The following is a 10908-nucleotide window of genomic DNA, read 5'->3' as shown; positions in this document are numbered from 1 at the left end:
CTGGCCACCAGTTGCGGGCGCCGGCGCCGGCGCCGGCTCGCTGGCGGCCTGAAGCGTGCGGGCCAGGATGCGCTTGCGCTCGGCGCGGCGGGCCTCCAGCTCGCGCACATACTCGTCTTGGCTCACCCGCGATGAGCCGAGCTCGCTAAACGAGGCCATTGAGAAGCGCGAGGTGTCGGCAAGCGGTGCCGGCGCATCCGGCTCGGTTGCTGTAGTACCGGCACGAGGCTCGGGAAGGCCCGTGGACCGCGGTGGCGTGGCAGCCGGTGCCAGCTCTGCAAACGACGCCGAGTCTGCGAGCGGCGGAAAGTCGGTGGCGGCGGCGTGGGCCTCGGCCAGCTGCCGCTTCAGCGCCTCTTTGTGCTTCTCCAGCCGCGCATAGAGCGTGTCGTGCTCCTCCTTGCGCCGGCGGCGATTGGCCCGGATGGAGGCCAGGATGGCGTCGACCTCGTCAGCGTCGACGACAGAGAGCGCTTCGTCATGGGTCCGCACCGGAGCCGGAACCACCGGCGAGAGCTCTCTCCTCCTCCTCCCGCTCTCGTCCTGGCCCTGACTCGCGTTCCGTCCGCCATGCATCTGTCCGCCATCATGTGTCGCCAAGGCCGACGTCGAGAGTGCCCCATCGCCCGCGCCGGACAGCAGGCTCCTCCCGTCGTGCTGACCATGGCCAGCAGACCGGTCCACCTTGCCTCCCAGCGAGTTGTCGTCGTCTGGCAGCGGCAATTCCAGCGAATGGGATTTTCCCCCGACTCCGTCTTGCCGAGCAGCATCAGACCACCGGTGACCGAGTCGGCTCGTCTGGTGAGGAGCAAGCCGTGCCGCACCAAGCGAGTTGTGTGAGTCGGCGACGTTGTGGCCGACGCCCTCCTGGCCGTCACCACTGCTAGAGGCTGCCGCCATGTTGCGGCGACGTCGAGCCCGTCCTCTTGCACGCATACGTGCTACTTCTTCATGCAAATCATCGCCTCCAAACCTCTGTCCACCCTGCCCGGCCATGTCTGCTCTCTGGCCCGTCCGCCCAGCCCAGCCCAGCCCAGTGAGGTCGGTGGCCGTTGGCGGCCAATGGCCGAATGGCTCGTCGGCGCGATTTTTGACCTTAATGTGAAGCAAGGGCATGGCAGGGATTGGTCAGAGTGGGCTATGGAGACAGCACGGAGAGGGTGGGTGGGAGGGAGGATAGTGCGGGGATGGGGAGGATGGGGAGGGGGGGAGGGGGCGAGAAGGAGAAGATGGAGGGAAAGGAAGAGGGGGGGGAGAGGGATAAAGGGTGATGAGGACGCACAAAGATCAGAGATCCAAATTCAGACATGCAATCAGATGAACATGCTCCTCACACTCTCAAGCTGACGCACACCAAACACACACACACACACACACACACACACACACACACATACATACATACATACACACATACATACATACTTACACACATAACATCACATCACATCATATCACACTTCACACTACCTGCCCAACTTACTCAAGGATGCGCCTGATGCCCTTCCCCAAAGCTAACCCTAACGCTAACCCTAACCCTAACACACACACAACAACACATCGATGACCCCTACCCACAAACGGCACACTTTCCCCTCTCACACCGAAACGGAACACTCCTCGCAGCCCAATCGCTCTCGGCGGCCAACCCCCCCTCCCCCCCCCCCCCTCCCGGAGCCACACACCAAGCGCATACTTTCGTCCACCCGGGAGAGTATGGGCAAGCGGTACATCTGCTGGTCGTATGAGGTTCTTCATGAGCTCGGCTCGGGTCAGTTTGCCAAGGTCTACCGAGCGCGACACATGGAGACGGGCGAGCTGGTGGCCATGAAGAAGCTGTCGATAAAGTCGATGAGTTCGACGGCGGCACGGAATTTGGAATCGGAAATTGCTGTCCTCAAGCTCATCACCGCCAATCCTCATCCATGTCTGATTGCTCTCATTGATCTCCGTAGGCGCGCCGGCAAGGTCTACATGTTCCTCGAGCTGGCAGACGGAGGCGAGCTGGCCGATGAGATGGCAAAGTACAAGGGCGTGGGCTTTGCAGAGCCACGAGTCCGCTGGTTTGCTCAGCAAATTGTCGACGGTCTTCGCTACCTGCACTCGCTGGACATTGTTCATCGCGATCTCAAGCCACAGAACATCCTGCTCACGAGCGCCTCGCCGCCGGCGCGCCCTGGCGCTCGCCGCGGCGAGATCGGCTACTACGGCATCAAGATCGCAGACTTTGGCTTCTCTCGGACGCTCAACGACGACTCGCTGACAAACTCGTTTCTCGGCACTCCTCTGTACATGTCGCCCGAGCTTGCCGATCATCAGGCCTACTCACACAAGGCCGACATCTGGTCGCTCGGCGCCATCGTCTTCCAGATGGCTGTCGGCGAGGTCCCGGTCTCGGCCCGCACCCAAGTCGCTCTCTTCTCCAAGGTCGTCAACGAGCCGCTCCGCCTGAACGAGCGCCTCACCGGCCGGGTCTCCGACGGCCTGCTGGAGCTCCTCCGCGACTACCTGCTTGTCAAGGATCCAGAGGCACGGGCCTCCATGGCCCGTGTCGTCACCTCGCCGTGGCTGGACATGGCTGCGTACGACGCCATCTCGGCCGTCCCGGCCCCGCAGCCGCAGGCCGACGATGGCCTTGCCCGACCGCCGGACTCTGGCCTGTTGGACAGCGATGGCGAAGCCGCCGCCTCCGCCATCGACATTGGCGTCCTGCCCGGCCCGTCGGACGTTGCTGTTGGCGGTGACGATGTGCTCGATCAACTGGAGCGCCGCATGCAGGCCGAGTCGCACCTCGGCTCGCCGCATCCGCCTGGCACCGCTCCCCGCCAGCAAATCCGTGTCAACGCCGACGAGGTCCGCGGCACCGCGCAAAAGACCTTGCTCTCCACAGACCCGTTCCGCCCTCTTTCCGGCGCCGCGCCTCCGCTCACATCGTCCAGCAACGCGCCGCCTGCCCCGTCCAACGACGACGAGTGGGAACTCTCTGACGAGTGGGAACTGGTAGCGGTGAGCGGGACGTCGGACGACGCCGACGAGGCGCTGCTGGCGGCATCGGGCCCGGCTGCCGTGCGCGACGTCTATCCGGATCGTCCGCTGGTCGAGTACTTTGCGCCTTCTGCTCCCGATGCTCAGCCGTCGCCTACCGCCGCTGCCGCTCTCCGCACCGCCGCCGCGATCGGCTCGATGGCGTCAGGCAAGCTCTGGTGTCCGCCGTGGGCCGGCGACTCGGCCGCAGTCGTGGCCACACCGGCCGCCGGCGTCGAGATGTTTGCCCGCTACGGCGCGGTCGTCGAAGAGCTCGCACTTGCCCACCGCATGCAGTCGATGCTCTCCTCCTCGCTCGGCCTCTACCTCCTCGCGCTCTCGTTCTACGCAAGTGGTGTCCGCGCCCTCAAGGCTGTTGACCCGGCCGGCGCTGACCCTGCGCCCGACCGGCGCCAGTGGATCTCGGCCTCACTCCGCGCCCGCTACCGCGACGCGCTCACCGCTGCCAAGGCCCTGCAGGCCAAGCTCGGCCTCGGCGTCGCCCATCCCGTTGCCGCGGTGCTGTACGCCGAGGCAACCGCCGCTGGCAAGCGCGGCGCCGCCGACGAGATCCTCGGTCATGCCAGCTGCAAGTCGGCCTACGCCCGCATGATCCTTCTCCTCGATGTCCTGCTCTGCGACTCGGAGCTCTCCGGCGACGGCCGCGCCACTGTCCACGCTCTTCGCCGCTCCGGTTTTGTTCGCCTCAGCGCTGCGCTCGAGCTTGCTGCCACCACTGCCGCCGACGCCGTCTCGTCTTCTCCCCCGACCGCTTGTCGGCCTCGGGCGGCATCGCCTCGTCGCCCTCCGACGACGGTTTTGACGACTCACTCGTTGCGCCGTTTGATCTCGACGAGAGCGGCATGGACGCCTCACTTGTACTCTTGGTGTAGACGACGACAAAGTCCCCCTCCCCCCTCCCACCCCCCTGTCTGCCTGCTCCCTGGCCACGCATACTACGATAGCTTGTGTCCCGGTAACAGGTCGCCCAACTCCGCCACATCCGCTGTCCTGCCAGTTTTCCTACCAACGTGCATTCTCCTCTCTCCGTCCGTCATCGTACGTTCGCCAACCCCCGACCCTCCCCCTCCCCCCCCTCCCCTAGCGGCGCGGCTCCCTCCCCTCTTCCCCACCCCACCCCGTCTCCCTTCTGAGCGCTATGTCATACACTCGTTCGTGCGTATGACAAAGTAGAAGGTGCATGATGTCAGCCAACAACAACAACTCATAGAACGACTATGTGACTCTGTGGTGGGTTGTGTGGTGTGCAGATGGCTTGGGATTCCAACCATGGCTACGGCCAAGGAAATGATGGATACAATGCCAACGACAACGGCGAGTACTACGGTGACGATGCGTACTACGGCGACAACAATGGCGAGTACTACGGTGACGATGCGTACTACGGCGACGACCAAGGGTACGGCGACGATGCCGGCTACGGCAACGACGGCGACTACGCTGGCGATCCGTATGCCAACGACCGGTTTGCCACCAAGCCGACACCGCCTGCGCGACCGGCCAAGCCGGCGCTGCCTGCGCGGCCGGCGGCGCGGCCGGCGCCTCCGCCGCGGCCGTCGGGCGCGGCGATTGCCATGGCCCCGCTCGGGACCAACACCCACACCTTTTCGTACGCCGACGACGACGACGACGTGCTGGGCACGCTCGGCATGGAAAAGGCACTCAAGCAGAGCTGCTGCACCAGGCGCCGCGCCATTCTGGCGACGACGATCACTCTCTGTTGCCTTGCGATGGCTGCAGGCGCGACGGTGGCCTGGCTCTTCCTGGACGGTCCGCTTGCTGCGGCCAACAGTGATGGCGGAGCCTCCGGCAACCTTGTCCCGTCACCGCCGCCGCCGCTCGGCGGCTTTGCGCTCCCGCCGCCGGCTCCGCCCGGCGAGGTCCACGTCGCCGAAGACCCCGGATGCAATTGCACCGTAGCGCGGTCGTACGACGGCAACCCGTGGGAGCCGACGCCGCGCAACGACCGGCCGACCACCGAGGTTGTGTGCGATGACTCGGCCGTCTGCCGGATCTTCTCCTCGGGCGAGGTGACGACCCGCCCGCTGGCGGTCCCGCCGCAGCTCGTCGACATGTCGACCCAGCGCCGCGTCGCCCGCCTGCTCTCGCAGGGCACCTTTGGTGCGTCGATGAGCGAGATCCAGTCGGTCGCCGCCACCTTTGGCGACGACGCCGCCGCCTGGGTCCTTGATCAGCAAGCCAAGCCGCGGACCTCTGTCCGCGCGTACATGCGCCAACGCGCCAACGCCCGCGTCTACCCGGGCGCACCGGCGCCTGCCGACGAGACCACTCCGTGCGACATCGGCTCGCGCTGGCACCGCTCGGTCTTTACCTTCCGTGACGAGCAGAAGAGGCTTGATGTGACCACCGGCGACGCACCCGGCCGCTTCTCGCTCTACATCGACGGCGCGCTTCGCGCCGAGCTCACCGAGTGGTTCGGAGAGGCGCACCCGGGCTCGTTCCCGGCCTCGACGTCGTACATGGTCCGCTGCATCAACGAGGGTGTCGGCGAGCGTGTCCGCCTCGAAACGTGGGGCACCACCTGGTCCCGCTGCTCGTCCAACTCGGCCTTTACCAACCCGCTCGCCCTCGACAACCCCGCCATCGAGTTTGGCAACAACGGCGCCCGCCTCCCGGCCGCCGCGCTCCAGACCGTCACCTCTGCCGAGGTCGACATGTCGCCAGTTGTCACCCCGCGGCCGGGCATCTTTGTCGTCACCCACCGCACTCCCGGCTGCACCGTCGGCGAGGACGCGGACGGCAACACGTTTATGCGCCGTGACGGCGTCTTTTACCGCCACGACAAGCGCGCCAAGTTTGTGACCAACACCATCGAGCAGCCGTCGTCGGTCTTTTCCGGCGCCACCGAGTGCCCGCTCGCGCCCATCAACTACCAGAACGCTCCGGGGTGCGTCATCCGCCCCGAGTGCGGCACAGGCCTCCCGGTCTTTGACGCTGTCAACTTTTTCCTCAACACCACTATGATCCGCACGTGGTACCTCGACGAGTCGGCCAACCGCCGCATCGTGTACTCGATGCGCAACCTCCGCCTCGAGGGCGCGTACGCCGTCTCGCCCTGCGCCGGCTCGCGCTCGCGCTGGGTCAACGTCGGCACCGCCGGCTCGTGCGGCGAGACGCCCGGCATCGGCGCCACCACCAAGGCCACCATCGTCAACGCGCTCACCACCACCGGCGACAAGGCCAACCCGCTCCTCCGCGACATTGTTCTCGTTCCGGGCGCCTCGTGCGACTCGTCCGACACCGCCACCATCGGCGCCCGCGTCGCGGCGGACGGCTTTTGCTGGCAGCATGTCCACCCCGACGAGTACTCGGTCCGCGACGCCACCCACTGGAATGGCGTCCACCCGGGCAACAGCGCCGCCGCCATGGCTGGCAATCCCAACCCGATTGAGCGCTACGCCCGCGACGGCGGCGCCGAGATTTTCTACCCGGCCTCGCATCCGATGTCGCGGTGGGAGGCCCACGCCGTCGACCTGCCGGTTGTCGGCCGCTTTGGCGACTCGATCCAGTTTGCCGCCCTCTCGCCACAGCTCCAAACCATCGCCCTCGCCCTCCGCGTCGGCGCTATCTCGGCCGCCCCGCTCGGTGGCGCTCTCGCCTGCGGCTCGTACGATGAAGTCGCCAACAACCCGCTCCTCGGCGAGCACTACATGTACTACGCCTTTAACGACAACCCCGAACGCCGCTTTGCCGAGCGCTCGCTCGACGCGCCCATGATCATGGAGACCACGACCGAGAACGTGCTCAACAACGTCATGCACAAGGCTGAGGACCAGCTCCGCCAGCGCGTCGCCTTTACTCTCTCCAACATCCTCGTTATCTCCACCGCCACCCTGCCCGGCCACCGCGAGAGGCCCGAGGGCTTCCTCCACTACTACGATGCCTTTACGCGCAACGCCTTTGGCTCGTTCTTTGACATTCTCAAGGAAGTCTCGTTCAACCGCTTCATGGGCGACTATCTGACGTACACCGGCTCGCGCTCGTACGCCACTCGCCAGTCGTTCCCCGACGAGAACTACGCCCGTGAGATCATGCAGCTCTTCTCCATTGGCCTCATCGAGCTCAATGACGACGGGACCCAGGTGCTCAACGACGCCGGCCTCCCAGTCCCGACCTACACCCAGGAGGACATTGTTGACTACGCCCGCATCTGGACCGGCTTTGAGGGCTACAACTTCCGCCGCAACGTCATCGACCTGCCGTCCGGCCGCACCGGTGTCGATCCCATGCGCATCAACGCCGTCTACCACGACCGCATGCCCAAGCTCGAGCTCGGCGCAAACGGCGGCTACCTCGGCGACACCTACCCGCTCTGCGACGAGCTCCCGGCTCGGCCGTGGCTCATGCAGGGCGCCCGCTACGATTACATCGGCGCTTCCTCGGGCGTCTCCAACTATGACTCCAACGAGTTCCGCATTGCGCAGTTCACGCCCAAGTCGGACGGCTCGTCCGGCATCTTTGAGGCTCTTTGCGGCCGCGCCGCTCCGGGCCTGCCCTGTACCTTCCCGGCCATGGTCGCGCTGCCTGCCTCGGTTCCGTGCTCAGGCGTCGAGTGCGACGCTGGTTCGGTCAACACCGTCAAGATTATTGACCCCATCGGCAACGTCACCAACTACTACCGCCACTTTGGCGTCCCGTGCGTTCGCCTCTCGCTCTTTAACGACGGCAAGTCGCTCTCGTTCAACAACCGCCGCGTGTGCGCCGACCCCGCGTCGCCGGCCGCCATGCCGACTTGCTGCGACGCGTCGGACACCACCGACCCTATCCGCAACATCCCGGGCCTCTGCAACTACATTGCCGAGTACACTGACTACGCCACTACCGAGGCTCGCTGCGCCGCCGCCGGCTACGGCCTCTGCGACCCGCGCTCCGACAACGGCTGGTACACTTGGACCTGCCACCACTACTCACCACAGTGGTCGCACGAGCCGTGCTCCGTCTCGGTCCAGGTCTACGAGTCGGGCCGCGTCGGCCTGGTCGACCCCATCGTGCCTTCGAACGAGCGCGTGCTGCAGAAGAACTCGAACAACGTCTTCCGCGTTCGCTGGAATTCTGACGTGCCTGTCGCCGCCGCCGACGGCTCGTGCCCGGCTGGCTGCGCGCCCGAGACCACGGCCGAGGGCGTCTCATGCATCTGCGCCACCCGCGTGGTCGAGACCCAGGTTTTTGCCTCGACAGCCGAGCTTGTCAACGCCACGCTCGCCGAGCTCACGTCCAAGGTCTTCCTCGGCTCTGCGGCACCGACCCTCTACCCGACCGGCGAGTACGTCGAGTGCGTGAGCGCCGAGTGCGCGGCCGCAGCTGCCTCGTCGGGCGTCCGCGTTTGGACGGCGGCTGCTGACGCTGGCGCCCTCTCGATGCAGACCATCTTTGCGCTGCCGCCGCGCCGCGCCGGCGGGCGCCCGCGCTACGTCCGCAACCGCCTCTCAACCGTCTTCCTCGGCGACGGCGACGCATACTCGTTCCGCAACCCACCGACGTTTATGCGCTTTGTCGGCTTTGGCGACATCACCTCGCGGACGTGGACCTCGCAGTACATGTACGCCAAAAACGCGTACGACGACGTCGACGCCCTCCTCGAGTCACTCGCCGAGCACGACTCGACCGGACCGTTCATCTGCTGGCGGCTCATCCAGCACATGGTGACATCGAACCCGTCGCCGCGGTACATGCGCTCGGTTGTCCACGCCTTCCGCACCGGCACCGTCGTTGCCGACGACGGCTCGGTCCGCACCTTTACTGGCAAGTATGGCGACCTCGGCGCCGCCGTCTTTGCCATTCTCACCGACCGCGAGGCCCGCGCGCCGGTCCTCATGACAGACCCCTCGTTTGGCATGGTCAACGACCCGTTTGTCTCGATCCACAAGGTCCTCCGCGCTCTCGAGTACGAGACAACCCGGACGCGCGAGCTGCAGATCATCACCGCATCGGTCATCGAGGTCGGCCCGCTCCAGTCACCCACGGTCTTCAACTTTACCTACCGGAGAACCAGCCGGCCGGCGACCTTCTCTCGCACGGCCTCTACGCGCCGGCCGCACAGCTGGCCACGCCGCCGATCATGATTGCGCTCCTCAACGGCCTGCACTCGCTCGTCGACAATGGGCTCACCAACTGCTACGATGGCTTTGGCACCTACCTCCGCACCTACTCGTGCAACTCGGATCCGTTTGCACAGGCCGACGGCCGGCTCATGTACTTTGAGAACGCCGCCGCCCGCCTCGCGTCGGTCAGCACTGCTGACATTATCGACGAACTTGGCCTGGTCCTCACCGGTGGCCGCCTCATGCGCGGCATGAAGACCGCCAACATTGTCGCCGCCGAGTTTGACCGCATCGAGGCCGCCAGCGACCGCGACACAGCCTTACGCCACGCAGTCAAGACCATCCTCTCCTCGCCCGAGTTCCACACCTCGTCGGTCGACGATGAGGCCGACGAGCCGCGCATCGAGACCGAGGACCAGCCTTCGCAGGGTCGCCCGTTCAAGGCCATCGTGTACGTCTTCCTCGACGGAGGCATGGACTCGTTCGCCGCCCTCGAGCCGCACACCTGCAACGCGGGCGTGCGCGCCGAGTACGAAACCGTCCGCGGCGACGCCTCGCTCCCGCTCGGCGACCTCCTCCCCATCTCCAACAACGGCGGCGACCCGCAGCCTTGCACCCAGTTTGGCATGCACCGCTCGCTCTCGGAGCTGCAGCGGATCTACAACAACGGCGACGGGCTCTGGTTCGCCAACATCGGCGCCCTCGTCGAGCCGACAACTATGGAGCAGTACTCCAAGAAGCAGGTCAAGCTCCCGGTCTCGCTCTTTGCCCACAACCAGATGCAGCTCCACGGGCGGACCATGGACGCCGACTCGGTCTCGGCGTCGGGCCTCCTCGGCCGCGTCGGCGAGGTCCTCACCTCGGCCGCCGGTGCCGCCTACAAGGTCGTCATGCAGTCGGTCCGCGGCTCGACCCGTGCGCTCTCGGGTACCTCGGTCCGGTACGACATTGTCGGCACCGGCTCGTCCATCGAGCGGCTCAACGAGCGGAACGAGCTTGGCGACGCTATCAAGACGATGCTCTCCAAGCGCTCGCGCTCGCCCTTTACCGACCTCTTTGGCGATGAGCTCGACTCGGCCGTCAACTCAACCGAGCGGCTCAACGCGCAGATCAACGCGGTCTCGCTCCTCAACCCGGCGTGGAGCGACTCGTCGTCGTCGAACAACCGCCGCATCAAGCGCGTGGCCGAGCTCATTGTCGCCGCCCGCGACGACGGCGCCGAGCGTGGCATCTACTGGGCCACTGTCGGCGGTTTTGACACCCACAACTCGTTCGACCTCGACTCGCTCTACGACGGCTTTGACAAGCCGCTCGGCCGCTTCGAGAACGAGATGAAGCTTCAGGGCTTGTGGGACGACGTCACCGTCGTCGTCGCCTCGGAGTTTGCCCGAACCCTCAAGAACAACGGTCAGGGTACCGACCACGCCTGGGGCGGCAACGCCATGATCCTCGGCGGCAAGGTCCGCGGCCAGCGCATCCTCGGCACCTACCTCGACCAGTTCACCGATGACGGCCCCTCGGTCATCGACAAGGGCCGCGTCCTCCCCACCACCCCGTGGGAGTCGCTCTGGAACGGCATTGCTCAGTGGTTCGGTGTCCCAGAGTCGGAGATGGACTACATTCTCCCCAACGCCGCCAACTTTGCCGGCCAGCTCCACACCCAGAACGACCTTTACGACCCGTAGCTGTTTACCGCTACTCCATGCACGGGGCGCGCCTGTAGATCCACACGGCTTGATCACAGCCGACCGACCCCGCCTTTGTGGATCTTTTTTGATAAAGTGCCCCCCCCCCCCCCCCC

The 10908-nt window shown here is 65.7% G+C and overlaps 2 protein-coding genes across 2 annotated transcripts in view; one reads left to right on the top strand and one right to left on the bottom strand.

The window, feature by feature from the left end:
- AMSG_11020 (uncharacterized protein) overlaps positions 1-900 on the bottom strand; it is a gene marked incomplete at its 5' end in the record, with an annotated part of 3817 nt that extends 2917 nt beyond the window's left edge. The window contains one exon of the mRNA XM_013897544.1: positions 9-900. Within this exon, the coding sequence (XP_013752998.1) occupies positions 9-900 (892 nt within the window). The remainder of the gene's footprint in view (positions 1-8) is intronic.
- An 816-nt stretch (positions 901-1716) lies between these two features.
- Positions 1717-10792, top strand: AMSG_11019 (ULK/ULK protein kinase; the record flags this gene model as incomplete). The annotated part of the gene is made up of 3 exons (XM_013897543.1): positions 1717-3774; positions 4296-9029; positions 9053-10792. The coding sequence occupies 3 exons, from the start codon at positions 1717-1719 to the stop codon at positions 10790-10792; spliced, it is 8532 nt and encodes a 2843-aa protein (XP_013752997.1).
- Positions 10793-10908: the final 116 nt, after the last annotated feature.

This window comes from Thecamonas trahens, assembly GCF_000142905.1.
Source record: "Thecamonas trahens ATCC 50062 unplaced genomic scaffold supercont1.68, whole genome shotgun sequence".
Classification (NCBI taxonomy): domain Eukaryota; order Apusomonadida; family Apusomonadidae; genus Thecamonas; species Thecamonas trahens.
The sequence above is the reverse complement of the archived record's forward strand: the minus strand, read 5'-3'. Positions and strand labels throughout refer to the sequence as shown.